A 20,559-nucleotide genomic window follows, 5' to 3' on the forward strand; every position below is an offset into this window, starting at 1 on the left:
TATCTTAAATGATTTATCTTACACTAAAACACATGGGGAAAAAAATATATTTAAATAGTAATATATGATTAATATACGTCGTATAGGTATTTATGTGTAATATTTTTTCGTTTAACTTATGTCTAACCACGTTTAATATACATATGTCTATAGAATACGTGAGACATCTCGTCTTCGTAACTTGGAAAAGAAGATTTAAAAAGATATATGTATATATATATAGCCAGTAATGATTATCATATATCATACATATGTTATGTGTAAAATATATTTTTTACATAATATCTGATGAACATACCTCTATAAATATAACGTTCAATTAATTAATAATTAAATATATCTATTATACGTTCTGTTCCATAAGGATATCTTGATAATATTTTTCGTTTGTCTAGTATAAATATTGAAACTGCGCAAAATCGATGATTTTATGAACGTATCCATCGATCTTTTATTTTTTCTTCTGTTCTGTTTCGCAATGAGACATTTTTCTGATGTAGTAAGTTCTCTCCGCGCTTCCTTATTTCAACACTACTCTAAAGTTAATAGAGCGTCAACGGAGAAACCAACTTCGTCATGGTTAAATGCTCGTCTCGACTAACGTTGAACTCTCCACACGCTAGTAAAGTTCTCTAATTGTAAACGGAAAGCTCCTCGAAGAAGAAGGGCAAGGGCAATTGACTTCTCTTATCCAGAGGAAATAAACAAATAAAAGGACACAAGAGAAAGAAAAAGGAGAGACAAAGAAAAACAAAGAGAGAGAGAGAGAGAGAGAGGGAAGAGAAAGAGAACAAAGAGAGAAGCTTCGTCGAATTTGATCTCCGTGTTATCGCTGTCGTTTCTCATGAAAATTTATCTCGAATTATCAACATTAAGCATTTTATATCCTCCGACCATTTGTGTGAAACGTGACCACTCTTAAACACGCTTTGTCGTTTCACAATGATAAAGATTTTCTTTCAAGTTTCTCTTAAAATACGTAATTTCTAAAAATATGTTAGACAAAACGGTAAGACTCGTCACCAATATAAGAAAAAATAAAGTATGTTATGGTAATTTCATAATCAATACTTTTTCCATAAAAAAGTGATCATCAACTAAATATCATTGTCTAGTACGCTATTAAAATTTCAAATGCTTATATGACATCTTTCGGATCTTTTCTATTATCTGCACGACATTATTTGAGTTGCTTATAATGTTAGTTTCAAATATTTTTTATTGAGAATTTAATATAATATAATATATACATATACACACACAATTTACATATTTATATATTTATGTAGATAATTTTTACTAAAAAATATCGAAAATTCAGTAAAAAAAAAGTGAAATATCAAAATAATAACGAGGAGATAAACACCAAAGATTCCACTTTTCTTGTTACCATTTTCTTCTTATTTTTTATTACATATAACAATCAAACAATTTAACGAAAACTTCTACACAAATTCTACATAAATGTAGTAATTCTCTCTTGAAAGAAAAATATCACCGGTAGAATGAGTTTTGTTCTCTTGAAACGGTAGAAAAATTAAAAAGAAGAACGAAAGGATTTCGCAAGTAGGACTGACAGCTCAGAGTAATTTTCTTACCGAAAAGAAAAAGAAAAACGAAATGAAACGAAAAGAAGAAGAGGACAGTCTTCTGAAGATGATGTTTACACACGTGCTACTTACAAACGCCTATTTATATCCAGCAACGAAGGGGCCACTATAATATACCTTCGTTGCTAAATATCATTCGCAGATAGAAAAATAGCTGATTCGTACGTTCATTCGTCAGTTTTCTTTGGATTGTCGTTGCTCTTATACTTATTGTTAGTTTTAAAGCGATCGTCGAGATCCGATAAAACTATTCCGAATTTAAATGCGAATTTGGAAGCACTGCGTCGCTTACTCTTCGCCGAGATATTTCTTATCAGTGATACAAAGTGCCTTTCTTTATTGACAAAATTGCGTCATTGGCACGATTTAAGTCGTTCTATACGATCGCGATAAGGATATCGTTTTACGTTTCTTTTCAAGGAAATAAGTTTATCCCTTTTACAATGTAACACCGCGAAAAATCATTCTTATCCCTATGAGAAATCCTCCTTTTCATTCGATAATATTATCGGAATAAACTTGAAAAAAATATATATATCAGATATACAGTAAAATTCAAATATTATTCGAACATTTTGATTTATATCGAATGAATATTAAATGCAAATATTTTCGTTTTTCATTCTTTTTATATCGAGAAAAATATATAGAGCAAAGTCTGAAAATATTTTTCAAAGAAGATAAGTGTTGAGCAAAAGGAGAGAACATTTCTTTTTTTTTCTCGTACATCTGAAAGCAATAAAAAAGATGTTGAGATGTTTTCATTTCAATGTCTCGCTCTGTATATCGAACGGTGTACTTACACATTTTAAAACTTCTCTGTGAAATCAACGCGATTAGTCACGCTTTATATTACGTTTTGCTTTCATTAAAAAAAAAAAAAAAAAAACAATTCGAAAATTGAAAAAAGAATCACTATTAATTATTTTCTATGTTGTATACATAGCTAAACAAAGAAATCTGATCAGCAAGGTTTCGTTTTAAAATGTACCACTTGCATCGTACAATCGGTCACGAAGATATTTGTATGACACACGGCACACTGACTGTCAATGAAGATATAAATAATAATGATTATCATGTCGTGACAATGCAAAAGAAGAAATAAAATATTAGAAAATTTATTTGTCAACAAGTATCTTTAATCAGAATTTGATAAAGAAATTCTATGAATATTTTCTTTTTTTTTATTATCATCCATAGTGTTATCCATAGTGTAATATTTTCATTAGTTTACATTTTTCCACGACGAAGTATCACGTGTAGAAAATAGAAGAAGGGATCTTCAACGTAATAGGAAAGTCGACACCGTTTGCTTGGAGATCGTTTCGATGCAAATCTTACGAATGGACGACTCGCTTTTATGCACGTCTAACGCTGACACATTTTTTTGTGGTGTCGAATAAACTTACCATGCGACTGATATACCATATACGTGTGTGTATATACGTAATATATGTATATATATATATGTATTTATATATATATATATATATATATATATATATATATATATACAATGTGGTACGTGTATCTGTATGGATTTATTATTTATATATACACATATCTTCGATGACGAGTAGCAACACGACGATATGGCGGGCCTTGCATTCGCCATCGAGTGTCGTATTTCCGGCGAGTTCGACAGAAAAACTTATAAGACAGCTTTACCAGTTCTACAGCTCTAGACAGGTTTGGCGTTTGCACGTGCAATTTCTACCTGCGTTTCTATGTGCCCATAGAAAGAAAAAGAGAGACGAACATACAAAGAAAAATAGAGAAAGAGAGAGAGAGAGAGAGATTACCGTACATAGATACAATATCCTGTATCTACACAGACACACACAATACATACAGATATAGTAGATTCTTCTTCTAATAGTTTAGCTTAAATGAGAGGAAGGCCAGGGTTAGTATATACAGATACATATATCTTCGTTTCTTCAAAAATATCTAAACGAGAATCTCATCGAGTTAAAATGCACCAGAAGAGAACCAGAGCTAATTCAGGTCTGAAACTCATTTTGCATCGTCATCGTGTTCGAAAGCCAACGAACGCATCTTGAAGTTCTTTTCGGGACAGCATTGCTGTTCATACTACATACATAGTATCTATATGCCATATGTCGACCGTATGAGAAAACTGGTCGGCGGTGAGACGTCTGCGGATTCCGTGGCCTCCTTTAAGCTGCTGTTTCTGCTTCCCTTTCCCTTCGTTCCGGAACACTCGCCAAACCATCCTCGTATACAACTTTTGTGGGTATATGTGTATATATATATACACATATATATTTATATACACATATGTATTTATATGGTGTCTATGTACGTACTCGTTCCCAACGCGAATCATCTTTACCCCACCAATTCGTGCCAATTAACTCCCACCCTCGAAAATCAGAGGATCGTATCGACTTCGATCGTACGATCGTTCGAGTCAGAGAATTGAGGTACCCGTTACCGTTTAACAAATTGAAATCATTCGAATAAGTTTCACAGATAATCACGACTATGCGCGGAAAAGCTTTAGAAATATACCTTAGTATGTCAATCTTATTACTATGAATCTCGAATTTAAAAAATGTTCGAATAATGAGAATTTCACTGTACTTACTAATATCATTCGTGTAGTCATTTTTAAGGTATAACAGGTAATAAAGAACAGCACAATTTCATCGGCAAATCGATAGAAACGATCGATCGATCGATTGATTCTCGATATGAGAGAAAATCACGTTCTAGCGAAAGTATTAGCGATATGCGCGTACTCGAACTAAAAGTAGGTGACGACGACGACGAGACTGAGAGGCGCGAATAATTTAACAGGTAGTATTTTCGTCGAGCGGATGAAATCATTTTATCGGAGAAAGATCTAAAGGACGGGAGCACGCTCTCTAGTAATAAAAACCAGAATCCGACACGACTCGACTGGACTCGACTCGGCTCGATTCGACTCGACTCACTTGTTCGCGGAGAATGCATTTCCCATAAAGGCAATTCTGAACACGCTTTCCAATCAAATCCGTCGAACCGATCAATGTTATCCTCGAGAAATAAATGTCTTTGCTTATCTCGACGAGCTTATCTCGTGCTACGAAGCGCTATCTTTTCATTTTCCCAACTAATACACGGACGATAAGGATTACTCGAAAAGAGAAAAAGAAAAAAAAAGGTAACGATTTAATCGTTGACATTTTTCCTGAAGGAAAGAAGGGGAAGATGAAAGATCGTTATCAAGTCGAAGAAGAAAGAAAGATCCCTTTCGTGCGATAGGCAAGAAAGTACCGAGCCCATTTTTCAAGTCCGTGGCCCTTCGGCCCCGCTCGGGTCCGAAGAAACGAGCCCGTTGATGGTACATAGCATTGGTGGGGGTAAGGAGAGCGAATGGTGGGGGCAGGGCCGCTGAGTGGCGCTCAGTACCCGACGCACCGTCGATCGGTGTGTGTCTGTATTCGTCTTTTCCGTTATTTTTTCCTTATTCTCTCTTGCAACGCGACCAATTTTTTTTTCTTTTCTTTCCTTTTCTTTTCTTTTCTTTTCTTTTATTTTCAACCTTTTCTCAACGAGCCACTGCTCGAGGCAAGAACAGCGGCAGGTAAAAGACGAACAGCACCTGCAAACGAAGAAAGGAAACTTTGTCGATTATCGTTTCTTCAAATCATTCTCGAACGTCCATCCTGATCTTCGTTCCTCGAAGACGCTCGCGATCGAAAGGATGAAATCGTTTTCGTTAGGATTGATAGATAGATCGATGGATGGATAGATAGATAGATAGTTGCATGGATGGATGGATAAATGGATGGATAGATGGATGGATGGATAAATAGATAGTTAGATAGATAGATAGATAGATAGATAGAAAGAAAGAAAGGTGCGCGAGAATGCGTTTGCATTCACTTCGAACTATAGTGGAGACGTTCGGCCGATCGAGGCTGTTGTTACGCGTGCAACAAGTGGTACTCGTTGTCGGTGACGACAGGATGATGCGACGAGCGACCGTGGACCTTTTAAGAAAAATCACGCTCGTGTGAAACGTTTTGAAAGGAGTGAGGGATAAAAATATAAAAAAAAAAACGATAGCATAGAGCATACGAAAGGCCAAAGAAGCAGCTTCTTTCGCTTTGGAAAAAAGTGGCTCGAGGTCGTGCCTCGAGCACGAATCTTCGAATTCTTCTCTTGACTCGTGGCACGCGATGCGAGAGGCGATCCTCAGCCTCGTGTAACGTCGCCTGTGATCGTGTCGACGACGAGGACGACAACGACGACTGTGGGTCGCTGTCATTATTATAACACACTCTACGTTTCCATTTAGAAATAAAAAAGAAAAGAAAAACAACTTTGTGAGATGTTTGCTATGGAACAGGTGAACCGAGGACACTTTGTGTCACTCGATATCTATCGATTTCGATAACAAAAAGAAAGAAAGAAAAAGATTCTTCAATCTTCAGCGATGAGATTATTAACGTCGAGATTGTATTCGCCTCGAAAATTATCGAAGATTATTCTCGAGTGGTCATCTACGTCGGCCAGATCCGTTCAGTTGAGAATCGGCAAGTGACACAACGCTGTGGCTGAGAGAAAGAGAGACAAAAGGACAGTATAGATACGTATTTCATTCGAACAGGAAAATTGCACGGAGCCTGCAGATTTCAGGCTCTAGTGCAGCAAGGAGCTTTGCTTCCTTGTCCAAGGAGAGGGGGAACAACGAAAGTCCTCTCTCCGAGTCATTGAAAATAATGTGTCTTAATCTTTCGAGAAAGAACTTGAGAATCGAGAGTGCTTATAGTAGTCGACCATGATGAAGTTCAAATCGCTGTTTCGCAGAGGACAGCAAAGCCAGCAGCAGCAGCAGCAACAACAGCAGCAGCAGCAACAACAACAACAACAATCGACGCAGGGCCCACAACAAACACAACAGCAACAGGTCCCCCTGCGTCAGGCCCCGAGCGCCTCTTCGCTCGAAACAAAAACTGAGAGCTTATCGACGGAAAACTGGAGTTCGATCGGTAAAGAAGTTCCCAAGAGCAACGCCAAGAATCAGCAACAGCATCAGAAGGGACCCGCTAAGGGGTCCAGGATGCAGGAGCTGGAACGGGAGATCGAGATCTTACGAAAGGATCGTGCCCGGCTTGAAGCAAATCTAAGGGAAGCAACTACCGACGCTCAATCTTTACGCGACCTGAAAACTGAACTCGCGTCTCTCAAGGTAACTTTGCACGTTTACAAATTTCCTTTATGTGATGTATTTTTCATCACTCTTACAACACAGGTTTTTGAACTCTTCAAAAACAGAAAAATGAAGAAATTCATATGAAACAGTTATTGAATTTAAGCTTAAAGATTTGGTTTCAATGAATTTAAGATGTTTTACAATCTTTTCGTGTTTTTTTCTTTTTTCTTTTTTCTTTTTTTTTTTTTTCGAAACATCTTGAACCTCTTGATGGGATTATAGTTTGAAAATCACACTATTTTATAGATCAAGAAACGCGCGTATTTGTCTTTTTCTTTTTTATATTTTGTTAATAGTTTGTAAAGTTATAACAATTTTCTATATACGTCTTTGGTAAGAATCTTGGAGATTTGGTTCTTTTTTGTCTAGCCTAACATAGTTAGAAAAGTTTTAAGGAATTGTTTAAATTTTCCTTCTTCTTTCTTAAAAGGTTTCTCGAGTCAAAGATATAGTACAAACTAAAGAAAAAGATAGAAATTGATCGAGACGAGCTTTGGTGAAAGTCACGAGACAGTGACGGATGTTGACGAATTAATTGGGATTAATTAATGTTGCCGACGTGAAAGTCGCGTTAGCAATTTTTATTATAGTCGCTTGTAATTAAACATGAACAGGATCGATAAGAGTAACAAGAAAGTCATCGTAAAAACGTCCAACAACTTCTTCGATGAAATCGCGATCGATATGATGTTTTATAATTTACATCATTTATTTTTTCTTCCTGCGTCGAACAGCTCATATTGTCTTGATGACGATCACGTGGCTCACACACGAAATTTGCTCACGTGGTCTTCGTTTCTTCTCCCTTTCTTTCCCCCCCTCGTCATCCCCACCCCTTGTCATTACGTCGCCGACCTTACAAGGAAAACATACACGGTGTACCAGATGCAGACATATATATATATGTATATATGTATGTATGTATGTATGTATGTATGTATGTATGTATGTATGTATGTATGGATGGATGGATGGATGTATGTATATGATGTATGTATTACGTTAGAATATTACATCATTACGAATGATACGATCACTCTGCATATAAATGATAAATGAGAAATAGATTCATTATATCAGATCATTATTCCCAATAACATCTCTCTATTCTTTCAAAAGATTTCATTATTTCTTTATCATCTTTACTACCCGTGTAATAAGTTGTACGAATTGGCGGATTCAGTAGAATAATTATAGCATGAACCGAAATTTCAACTATCCCAGATATTTCTGTATGACATGGTGATGTGTCAAAATATAATTGGAACATAACTGCACGCACTGATTTCTGCGAAGTGTCGGTTCGTACATAATGATCTATTACAGAGATTCTCCAAATACAGGTCGCGTTAAATATTAAAATATGAGAGTAGTATACATGTTCATTAAGAGAGTTCATTAGGAATGGCTGGCAAAAAATGATCGTTTTCGAAAGTGGGTCTTGATCCATAAAAGTTTGGGAAGCATTGATATCTACTGAATCTTTACAGAAATGAAAAGAATTAATTGTGTTCGCAGTTAAATTTGATCTGTTATTTTATTTAGTTAATATTTATATTTTGCAATAGATAATAATATAATTATTACGCAGTAGACTGTTAACGTTTAACCTATTCAAGTAATTTTCGTTGTCGTGTTTAACGTGCCAAAACTTGGAATGTCGATGTTTAGAAAATTAAAATTTGATTAGAATTTGAAAAAAGAAATAAGAGATATTGAGAAACCTTCGTTGCAATATGATTTTCTTCTTTCTTCACTTTTACGCGATGATAACCGTTGGATCTCCAGGATCGCGTGTAAGCTTCACATATTTTCATTCTTAATACTCGATAGTTTAACGGTCCGTTGAAATAACGGATAGTGAGAAAGTGGCTTATTAGAGGACAAGCAGAGGGCGTAAAATGCGGGGATGTTTACGAAGAGAAAAAGCTTCTGAACGCGAATCACAGAGAACGATATGAAAAAACGTTGCTTTTCCGCACCGACGGTAATATTTACAATCCTTTTCTATCAAACTTCTACATGGTTTCAATCTTTAATTGATTTTCAATTCGATTGGCATTCAGGAAGAAGAAAATAGATAATAACGCATGGAACCTAACCTCCAAGATTGACAGTTATCCTTACTATTATTATAAAAATTAAATAAATTTTAATATATCTTACTGTGCATTTTAACTCATTTTTATTATTACTTCGAACTAAAATATGACCATGTAACATCAATTCTTCTTTCCATATTTTCAGCAATGATTGGATGTATACAGTTTTCTATTTTCCTTGTATTATTAGTTTAAATTAAATTTTCAACGTTTTTCTATAGTTTACAATAAAGATATGAAGATATTACGAAAGAAAAACTAACTACAAAATTTCAAATTGATTGCTACAACGTTGATAACTATCTGATGCAGAATTTTAGCTTCTGTTACATAATTAATATGTATTGATTACAGGAGCAGCATAGTCTGGAGTTAGATCGTCTCGCAGAAGAGAATGAAGCTCTTCGTGCCCGTCTTAGGAATGTAGCTCATTCTCCGTTATCTGATTCAGAGAAGCAGCAGTTGCTATTAGATGCATCAAGGCTTCATAATTCTGCACCAGCTTCGATTGCTATACCTCAAGATGATAGCTGTACACCAAATGCAAATCTACCACAAGACAGTGCGCAATGCACTACTCCGGATTGGGATAAACATTCCTCTAGCTCTATATCAGAAGTATCAGTGGCTTGTCTTCAAGACAGAATACTACAAATGGAAGAAACGCATTATTCCACTAATGAAGAGTTACAAGCAACTATTCAAGAATTGAGTGATTTACAAGTATGTATGATCAGTAATTCTCAACAATGTAATCTGAAAAATATATTATATCGATAAAATAGTAAATTTATTTGATATTACATTAAACGTGTTAATTTAATGTAGGCTCAATTAACGGAACTACAAGCTGACAATGAAAGATTAACAGAAGAAAAAGGTGTTCTTTTGGAATCATTGTGTCGACAAACAGAAAAGTTAGAAGATTCAAGATCAAAAGTTGACACTCTACAAGGGCTTTTATTAAGAGAAGAACAACCTCAAGAATCGTCCAAAGGTTATAACACAGAAAGGGAACAAAAATTAGTTGACTTATTAAAAGTAAATATATACATAAAATTATATTATCATAAGATTATTCTAAATATTGATTGATGTGTTATTATATATGTTTCCTGTTTTAGAGTGCTCAAGAAGAACGGGAGGCTCTGCTTCAAAAACAAGAGGAATTAACGTCGGAATTAAAAAATTTAAGAACGACCGCCGATGCTAATGCTACGGAAGCGGAAAGATTAAGAAAATGTGTCCACTTGCTTGAATCTACTATAGAAACAGTCAATATAGAACGTAAACAATTGGATGTAGAATTAGCGGAAGCGCGTCAAGAGGGTGCGAACAGAAGTATAGAAATAAGCAGATTAGCTACCTTACTGGATAATGCCAGAGCTAAGATTGAAGAGTTAGAGCAGTCAAGGCAAGTAGAAAGTAAAAGTGAAGCTGATGAATTGTTAGACGCGGCAAGACGTGAAAAAGATACGTTAGAAACGCAAGCTGCAGCCTTGCAAGAACAACTGGCACGTTCGCATTGTGATCATGATCGTCTTAGAGATCAATATTCTCAACTTCAAGAAGAATACAAGGTATGTTTTTAGTAGAGTATCATTAAAAAAATTATATAATTTGCGTTAATAAATATAAATAGAAAATGTATAGCACGTCGCGAATAAATTTATAGGTTGCTCGAAATAATGCTAAATCAGCTATCGATGACTTGGAATATAGATTAAATCAATTAAAAGACGAACGACTTTCTGTCAGTACGGAATTACAATTAGTAAGAGATTCTTTGGCAGAATTACAAACACAATGTCAAAGACATCTAGAAGATAAAAGAGAATTGAAGGCTGCTCTTAGCGAAGCACAAAGAAGAGAACGGGAAGCACAAACTCATCAGTACGAGTTGGAACGTGCTTTAGCTGAGGAACGTAGATTGAGACAAGAAGAAAGTGCTGAATGGGAACAATTCCAGACGGATCTACTTATGACTGTTAGAGTTGCGAATGACTTTAAAACTGAGGCTCAAAGCGAATTAGAACGTGTAGTTTTGGAAAACAAAGCGCAAAGAGATAAATTGAGAACATTAGAGGCTCAGCTAGATAAACTTAATAAAGGTAAGAAAAATACCTTTAATTCTTCGAATATTATATTTGAATATGACATATAGAACATATATTTCTCAAATTAAATTCGGATAAGTACGAAATACCAAACGTACAAGGAAAAAATTCTTCTATTCCTTTACATAATTAGAAGTTATATAAGTTATACATTATTAATTTATTGCTTCTTTTCCTTTCTTTTTTTCTTTTTTTTTCCTTTTTTTTTCTTTTTTTTTTAATGTCTACTCATTATTAGGCGATACCACAGTGTCCAACAATAAAGTATTTGATACTACTAGCAGAAATAAACGAAAACCGACTAGCATTATTTTGAAACGTGGACGTACTATTACAAAACGTCCTCGTGAGATAAGGCGGCACATATCACCTACCAATTTTTTTAAAACGATAATCAAAAAAAATTCATACAAGATAACAAATAATAATACCAAACTCGCTCCTACTAATAATACAACAAAGGAACAAGATATTGCAGAGTTATCAAAAGATGAAACAGATCTAGGTAATCCATGCTCTGTCAAAGAAGTAATTAAAGTAGATGAAAAATTAATGTCTGGTAAAGAGATTGAATTTTGTCCAGCTTCTACTCCAAAAACTAGAAGTCCTGATACGAGTACGGGATTAACTATATTAGAAAGTAAGATCGTAGATCCGATAAAAGAAAACATCGATGAAGTATCTGAAAAATTATCTACTGAACAATCTGTAAATATCCAACAGAGTGAATTATATTCAGAGATAAATAATAGCATAGATATAGATTTAAACAACACTCTAGAGAACGAGAATAGTAATCGTAAACTTTATATTCCCAGCTCAATTAATGTAGATAAAAATGCAACTTCTAAAAGCTCTCTACTAAAAAATATCAAAGGAATTCAAAGTATTGATACAAATTCATATGGTATCAATATTTCAAATAGTAGATTTTTTGTACCAAAGAATTACGTATTTTCTGACATTGACAGTTCAATGAATGATCTCAAATTTGAAGTAGATCCTGAGATGAGCAAATTATTGCAAAAAAGTGAAAATAAAATTCTTAATGAAACAGATTCAAATCTAATCTCAGAAATCAGCAGAGAAAAATCTTTGGAAGATCCACTAATATCTAAAACAACAGTGACCAAAGATGTTCTTACATCACCCAATAAACAAAAATCCTTGCATCAATTTCCTGAGGCAAATAATTCAACAAAAGAAATTGTTAACTTGAATGACAAAAAGAAACGATTATTTTTAAAAAGATATGAATCCAAACCGAGTAGTGAAATAGTCGACTCTCTTTTGGATAACATACAGTATAAATCAAAGTCGAATATGACTAATTATTTAAAATATAAAAATTTTTCTACATCATTAGATAATCTTGATTCTTATAAAATTACTGATAATAATGATATTATTCAAACTCATAGAAGTTACGAATCTCTTCCGATTATTGATTATGAAATGAAAAGTAAAATGATAAAGGAAGAAAATTCCAAAAGTAATCAATCCACTATAAATAATAAAAAACAAAATTGTGTTTCTGTTAATGACAATGAACAATCTCCTATAAAACGTAATTATCGTTCAGGACATAATACAGATACACATACTTCAGTTTACAAACAAAGGAATATCGATGTAAAGGCAAAAATAACTAAAAGTACCATAAAAAGTAAAGATGCCAATTACAATTCAAATAATATCTCTACTAAATTTCATTTAGAAAGAGATCAATTGAAAGATGCAGATTCCTTGAACTCTCCAAAAAAGAATACAGGAAAAGTAATTTATGAATGCAAGAATTCTAAATCTTTTGAATATTCAAAATATAATTATTTAGAAAAGCGTAATTCTTATCCATCTATGTCTTCTATAAAGCATATTCCTATATCTCCTGTTTGCAACAAGATGCATTCTATAACACCATCATACACATCAAATAGAACTTCAAACTATACTTTAAGAGACAGAACTCAAACGTCAGAACAATTTTCTCCTACTAAAATTCTAAACAAATCATTCAAAGATATATCCAAATATAATGATTTACAAAGTGACAGATATCTAGCTTTATGTGAAGCTAATCGTTTGAAACGCTTGAAATTTTTAAGAATGAATTTGCAAACAGATTACAATATAGAAGATAAAAAGACACAAGTTAGTAATAGTCATGTTGCTAGAAAAATACCAATAAACAATGACAATTATAGTACGAGTATAGTGCCTGAAGTCTCACAAAACGATACTAATTATGCCTTGCTATGCAAGGATCGAGCGATAGGTCGTACATCATCCTTGAGAGACAAATTTGAGACTATCATAGAAGATGTGGAACTGAGAGCAGGTCGACGTTCGTTAACAGGAAAAACTTGCGACCGTAAGTCGCTACTGGTGTGGAACAATGATTGACTGCTTGTACTGCAAAATTCGACCCATTGTCTGTCCTCGTTTATAAGCTAGCCAAGAATATAGAAAGTTTAATATCTTACATGCTAGCCCCAAATGTTTCTCTAGGTTTTCAAGTTATATGTCTAATCCTTTTCGATCCTATTCAACCTATTGTTGTTAGCTTTTTGTGTTTTGGATTATTATGTTTTGAAAGATACTTGCTTTATGTTTTTATCCCTCACAAATCAAAATTTTTAGGTGTCTTGGGATTTATTTAAAAAAAAATATTACAATTTCATTATTTTTTTCTTTTGTTTTTTTTCTCCCACAGACAATTTAATATTTGCGCTTTATTATTTCATACATATATTTGTTTTGCTTGTTGCTTTGTCTTGTTGAATTAAATTTGAAACATGTTTTAATTGACGAATATTTTTGAATAGATCCGATCGATTTTTCAGCAAATCAGAAAGTTGTACAACAACCACCTGCAAGGCCAGCGAGTACACCAACAGAAACACAACAATGTGTTTTAACAAGTGTACAACAGGAAATGGCTGCACGACGAAAGGCTAATATTTCGCGCCAAGATTCCAGATTATCTGTTAAATGTTTAATAGAAAGTATTGAAAATGCTACAAAACAAGCTAAAGCTGGTATGTTTAATATATGTTGTTAATCGTTATTTCTATTATTCTCACACACTGTTAATATTATTTATTTTGTTTTAGGACCGGGAAGTCGTAGTAGTTCAACATCGTCTTTAAATTCTATAGGGACAAATGATATAATGACACTGAAATCTCCTCTCAGAGATCAGCAACAAATAAACAACTTAATCTGTACATCAAATTCTCCAAATAATAATAAAACACAGGCAGCAATAAATAGGAAACCATTATCAGGTAATTTACCATACAAGTCCTATTATAGTGGGCATAAGTTGCTTTTTAATTCATAAAATTGCTTTTATTATATAATCTAATACTTATGCTTCTCTGAATCCTCTTTTATATATTCTCCATTACTTGTGCGTTTAGATAATATTTAGACAAATTTTTTTTATATGTATCAGTAGTCATTTGAAAAATATAAATCTTTAGGATGTAAATCCTAATCATGGAGGATTTGGCTTTATATGTTATTTAAGCTGCAAATGATAACCTTTAGTTAAAAAAAAAAAAAAAGAAAACACACGCATATCTCATTTTCTTCTGCGCTTGAACATATCACGTAATCGCATGTCTATCACTCATTTCTTTCATATAAATAAAGGTGATTTGATCATTATTTATGTTGTCATTCCCTGTGTCGTACTATTGGTAGTTCTGAATGTAAAAATATTGGTATTTCATCGGAACCGCCGTTATATTCTGCATTCTATTATTTCAATTCTTTACCGCTTATATATATATATATATATATATATATATATATATATATATATATATATCACGTAAGATATAGCTTTGTTACATGTAACAAATAAAGTTTGATAAACTTACTTTACTCAGCCATCTTATCTTCCACTTCCTAACACAGAAACAAAGTCAGCAGTACCCGTGGTTTTAAGTCCTGGTGAACTTTTGGATTCTGCTGCACTAAATGTCAAGGCTATTGATTTCGTTCGTCGAAATAGTGTGACAGATTTATCAGAACGTAAAGATCCTCTTTGTGGGTTGATCAAGAATGGAGGTTCTAAGAGAAATGCATTACTTAAATGGTGTCAAAACAAGACATTAGGCTATCGAAATATCGATATAACTAATTTTAGCAGCTCTTGGAACGATGGCTTAGCTCTTTGCGCTATTCTTCATTCTTATCTCCCATATAAAGTACCATATGATACTTTAACACCTGCTGAAAAACGAAAAAATTTTTCCATTGCATTCTCTGCTGCTGAAAGTGTTGGCATACCTACAACCTTGGTGAGTAAAACAAATGTGTATGAGTGGGTGGGTGCGTGCGTACGCACGTACGCACGTGTAATATATATATAAACTTTATCGATGTATAATCAATGCAATGAGATAAAGAAAATGTAAGTATGAATTAGTTGGACAATTAGTAATAATCATAAATCTATTTTTTTCACAGAATATAGGAGAAATGTGTCAACTGGAACGACCCGATTGGCAACAAGTCATGACATATGTGACTAGTATTTATAAACATTTTGAAACGTAATCGTGGTCACTATCTGAAAGATTAAGCTATATCATCCTTCCCATTGAATCCTCTTACACTTATTTGAGTGATCAAGAACAATGGCATCTAGTCAACTAAATTCTGCAAGACACAATTTTATACAAATTTTTGATTATTGCTGGATTAGAGCACTGCCTATACTGTATATATAGCTTTATGTGAAAGGATCTATTGAAGCATACAGAGAATTCGATGGAAGACTACACACCAAATGGAATTGCTTTTATCATGAGACTGAAAAACTTATTTACATACGTGTACGCATACATACTATGTATAGTAAAAACAAGAAATGGATATTTAAATCTGATGAAAGTATAAAACAAATACCTTTTATATATATATGTATGTGTATATATATATACGCATATATATATATGCATACATATACATATATAAAAGGAAAGATATAGTATATAATTAAATGCAAACTTCACGACTTTCTTATAATAAATATAACTATGCTTTGCAGTGTCTTTTTGGCAGAGTTATGCTATACACTTTGCAATATGGTATGCATTGCATATATGAAAATGCATGTTTACATCATAGAGTCTTGCATATTTGCAAATAATAAATGTCAAGTATTTGCGTTCCTCATACTGTATTTTTGTACTTGGATTATTTTTCGAAATACTTTTGTAAAGTTTACGAACGATGTACAGAACTAAGCGCCTTAATTTAAGATATCTAATTTATTGAATTAGTCATGTTTAGTCTACTATGAAGCAAAGCAGCATATTAGAAGAGATTGTTTATGTTCTATTTTACTGAATGAGATAGGAAAAAAATGATTAAAGGCTAAGTTCTCTGTGATATAGGAAGGTAGCCCCGATACAGAGATACAGACGTTATCGTTATTGCTCTTATTATTAGCGCTAATATTAATATCGTCCTTGTCGTCGTTGTTATATTAATATAGACAATATGCTGTCTGATATAAAACAATAAACTTGCCTGATATATGGATATTTAAAAAACTATATATATTTTTTTTTAATTTCAAATATTATTTGCGACAAAGAAAAATATCATTCGTTTACGTAAAAGATATAATTTAATCATTTTATATTACAGTCGTTAGATAGCTAAAAATAGGTTAGATTGTATGATCAAAACAATATTTACAAAGAGACAATATGTGACTATATTACAATATATGATAATCTGAAGTTTTTTAGTTGTTACAATTGACTTTATTTAGTATATTTATTGTAACTGATTATATGAATCTTATGTGATTGATTTAAAAAAAATCATCAAGCATCAGAATTGAAGTTGTCATTTATTCATTTGAAAAATTTGATCTCTTTTGTTTTCATCATGTTTCGCTCACATCCATTTTATCTTGATCTTTATCACCCGAATAATATTCATTAGTTGGCTCAATAATTTTATCCGTGTCTTGAACATTTTGTCTTGAATCAGGATCTGGTTCCGGTTGCCTCTCTTCTTCTGGTGGTAATGCATCACATGGAACGTCTTGCATTTGAACACTTGGCGAATGTTGTATCATTTTTAAATTATCATAAACGTGTCTAGTTATTGCCTCTAAATACTGTTTACTATTTGCATTATCTTGTCTAGTGACAACTTCAGGATGCAATGTAAAGTCTGGTGCAAAATATTCTAAATATTCAGTATAAGGTAATTCATTGCTGATCTGTTCATCAACAAGTAAAGATGTTTCATATGTCCAACAACGTGCCACGTTACGAAGGGTATAACCACCCCCACCAACAGTAAGTAAAGGTACATGTAAGTCTCTAACAAATTTTACACATTCTCCATGACCTTTTGTACTTAAACTGAAACATCCAAGCCTATCATTCGCTAAAGAATCTGCACCACATTGTAATACAATTGCAGTTGGTTGGAAAAACTCCATCACATGCGAGATAACAGGTTTAAATACTTGTACGTAAGACGTATCATCTATACCTTCTTTCAATGGTACATTTACAGAATAATATCTACCACTCTCTGCTCCTATTTCATACATATCTCCTGTTCCAGGAAAGAAATAATTGCCATACTTGTGAAAGGAAACTGTCATAACTCTGTCAGTAAGATAAAATGCTTCTTGTACACCATCTCCATGATGGACGTCAATATCTATATATAATACTCTAGCATGATATTTTAATAATTCTAAAATTGCGATTACAATATCGTTTATATAACAAAAGCCTGAAGCTTCAAATTTTTTAGCATGGTGTAAACCTCCACTCCAATTGATTGCAATGTCACAACAATTATTATTTAATTTTGTAGCTCCTTCTAAAGATGCCCCAGTATACATAGAACAAAAATCAAAGAGTCCTTCAAAAACAGGACAGTCATCTCCCACATTAAAGTGACTAAGATATTTTGTATATCCTTGTAAATTTTGTGGCGTTACTCTTTGTAAAAACTCCACATATTCGTCAGAATGAAACCGGCACATATCGTGAGTACTCGCACGATAAGGACGGTAAATTTGCATTTTTTTATGTAAACCATAATTAAGAACTAAACTATGAATTACAGACAATCTATGAGGTTTCATTGGGTGTCCAGGACCATAGTGAAAGTTTCCCACATCCGGATTGTAAAAATATGATACTTTCTTATTGTAACTCATTTTGAGGTTATATATTTAATTTCGTATTATTTAGGAGACTATTTCCGGACACTTCTTATTTCATGTGTTTAATGTGATAAGAAAAATATTGATATCCTTATTACGAAATGTCATTACCACTTTATAAAAATATACATTCCAATTGTTCATAATATCCACTTTTTATTCACTCGAACACATGCGTAGTTTGATCTTAAACTGAATCTTAAATCAAAGACACAATACATTGCACATTAAACTACGTAAATGGTCACTATAATAAATTATCAAAGGAAAATATAGTTCTTCGATATCTTAAATATTCGATGTATTTGTCGCGTATATAAATTTCGTGGCATTTTGTTGTTGCAATCGTAAATGTAAATAGCAACGAACAACTTCTCGTTGTTGAGATGAAATAACTAGCGCCATCTTGTTAAACTTGACTTTCGATTACTCGAGAAAGCGGAAAATTCAATATAATATCGACCATGAGAGATCTCTCTAATCGTGAAAATGTATTTAATAATCGAATAAATAAATATAACAATGAATAAAAAGCAGGTAAATAAAGTACAATGTAAATGAAAAAGTTAAGAAAGTACATGTTAACACGAACTGCTTTTCTCGTACTTTCGAGATATGCGAGAGTTGTATCGAGGTACGAATACATAGTGTGCATCTATTCGTGTTTTGTCAGTAGCAACGGTTAGCAACGAGCACCGACGACGCTTCGTTTCGAAGAGAGAATGCGGATGTTCAAAGTATACGTCGTGACAGCTACATATGTTAATCAAATCATTAGTAAAATAATATTCAGATTTAACTGAGAAAAATAAAATTTTCAATTAAAATCAAGGAGGAATATAACGAGACGGAAGAAAATTTAAATATCTCTAAAATGCGTCCTGATTCGCGTAGCGTCTCGTTCACGTTCCATCGTGAAGTTTTAAGTGTCAGAAATTCACCAGAATTGATACGTACTTCAAAAAACTTAAGACAGCGTCTTCAAGATCGTTTTGACAAAGAAAAATGTAACGAGTCTTCCAAACCGAAAGCTTCTAAAGAGAAAGATATCACAGAACGTGGTTGGAATAATTTGAGTCTTGGAAATGTATCCGCTGATTCTAGACGTGCTTTACGAAATGGAGCAGAAAGATTATCCAAAACCATATCAACAGTAAGAACAACGTTTGGTACAATTTCACAGGTTAGTACATTATATATATGTGCGTGTATATATATACACATATATATTACATATATACACATACATATGTATGTATATATATTGATTGATTATAATATTTACTCATTTTTTATTGTATAGAAATTTAGAAGCTCAACAAGAAGGCGTCAGAGATTGGAAGAACAACAATCTCCTGGCAGCAACTGTAAAATGCAAACTCCTCAATCACGCTCGCGCCAATTATTAGGACGTACGCCAACTAAATTATACAGTCCTTTTGGTATTGAATCTCCTAAACGTGGTTGGAATAAAGAGAATGATGTTACAACAGTACAAGAGTCACCAGAAAATCATTCACGTCAGATACAATGCAGGCCGTTTAGCTTTGTAAGAGCTAAAGGATTCTCTATGCTAAGATAAAGCATTATTTTCGGGGCTATCGTGTTATAACTTCTTTGCCTTCTAAGAAATGCATCAAAAAACGCACATTTAGTACAACTAAGCACTTAATTTATTTTATTCTAATGAATAACAATGCAGCTATTTATCTATTCTATCATCATGCTAATAATCATTTTATAATGGGAATTAATATTATTTAATACCTCTTTAAACATGTTCATTATTTTCATCCTTTTATTCCAAGATATTTTATAGAAGATATTTCTACTTTTTTATATGTATTTATAATGATTATGCTTGCGATGTGAGATAAAAACAAAAATAGATTCCAATCTCTTCATTAAAATAACATTTATTAATCATAATCTCCTTAAAATTAGGTTATTCCACTAGATCATTAAAATGGCACGAATATTCATCTGTTTTTAATGTCATCAACATTTTGTTATTATTTTCATTTTATAGAAAGAAAATTCATTTAACCATAACATTAAAATATAAGAATTTATAAATCACACGAACAAAAATCCCAATCAATCTGTATTTGTGACACTAATAAGCACTAAATACAAGTGTTCTATATGTATGAAAATAGAACACTTGTTAGATTGATTCAAATAAAGAACTGAAAAGAAATTTTATTGAAATGTAAATAAATTGTTCATTTTTTGAGAAACTATATACTAACAAGTGAGCGAGCGTAATAACGATCAAAAA

The 20,559-nt window shown here is 33.0% G+C and overlaps 3 protein-coding genes across 12 annotated transcripts in view; 2 read left to right on the top strand and 1 right to left on the bottom strand.

Moving 5' to 3' along the window:
• The window catches only part of LOC127071033 (cytospin-A-like), a 32,099-nt gene extending 15,467 nt beyond the window's left edge, over window positions 1-16,632 (top strand). For 4 of the 10 annotated variants that reach the window (XM_051009855.1, XM_051009846.1, XM_051009821.1 and 1 more), the window contains 10 exons: window positions 6,435-6,816; window positions 9,297-9,665; window positions 9,771-9,983; window positions 10,067-10,522; window positions 10,618-11,053; window positions 11,298-13,430; window positions 13,885-14,097; window positions 14,173-14,346; window positions 14,984-15,369; window positions 15,539-16,632. In XM_051009855.1, the coding sequence (XP_050865812.1) occupies window positions 6,435-6,816; window positions 9,297-9,665; window positions 9,771-9,983; window positions 10,067-10,522; window positions 10,618-11,053; window positions 11,298-13,430; window positions 13,885-14,097; window positions 14,173-14,346; window positions 14,984-15,369; window positions 15,539-15,628 (4,852 nt within the window). In that variant the 3' untranslated portion in view covers window positions 15,629-16,632. Of the gene's footprint in view, window positions 1-6,434; window positions 6,817-8,674; window positions 8,828-9,296; window positions 9,666-9,770; window positions 9,984-10,066; window positions 10,523-10,617; window positions 11,054-11,297; window positions 13,445-13,884; window positions 14,098-14,172; window positions 14,347-14,983; window positions 15,370-15,538 lie in introns of those variants that run through there. The other 6 variants (XM_051009829.1, XM_051009865.1, XM_051009881.1 and 3 more) reach the window with 6 other exon arrangements.
• Window positions 16,138-18,665, bottom strand: LOC127071101 (histone deacetylase 3). Its single transcript, XM_051010012.1, has one exon. It carries the CDS (start codon window positions 18,270-18,272, stop codon window positions 16,971-16,973), a length of 1,302 nt encoding a protein of 433 aa, XP_050865969.1. The 5' UTR covers window positions 18,273-18,665; the 3' UTR covers window positions 16,138-16,970.
• A 276-nt stretch (window positions 18,666-18,941) lies between these two features.
• On the top strand, window positions 18,942-20,499 carry LOC127071192 (uncharacterized). The gene is made up of 2 exons (XM_051010176.1): window positions 18,942-19,461; window positions 19,582-20,499. Exons 1-2 carry the CDS (start codon window positions 19,153-19,155, stop codon window positions 19,858-19,860), a joined length of 588 nt encoding a protein of 195 aa, XP_050866133.1. The 5' UTR covers window positions 18,942-19,152; the 3' UTR covers window positions 19,861-20,499.
• Window positions 20,500-20,559: the final 60 nt, after the last annotated feature.

The sequence above is a fragment of the Vespula vulgaris genome, chromosome 1 (genome assembly GCF_905475345.1).
Source record: "Vespula vulgaris chromosome 1, iyVesVulg1.1, whole genome shotgun sequence".
Taxonomy (NCBI): Eukaryota; Metazoa; Arthropoda; class Insecta; order Hymenoptera; family Vespidae; genus Vespula; species Vespula vulgaris.

Coding starts and splice junctions, on each gene's coding strand:
- LOC127071101 (XM_051010012.1), bottom strand. CDS start 18,272: ATGAGTTACAATAAGAAAGTATCATATTTTTACAATCCGGATGTGGGA.
- LOC127071192 (XM_051010176.1), top strand. CDS start 19,153: ATGCGTCCTGATTCGCGTAGCGTCTCGTTCACGTTCCATCGTGAAGTT. Junction 19,462..19,581: donor CGTTTGGTACAATTTCACAG/GTTAGTACATTA, acceptor TTTATTGTATAG/AAATTTAGAAGCTCAACAAG.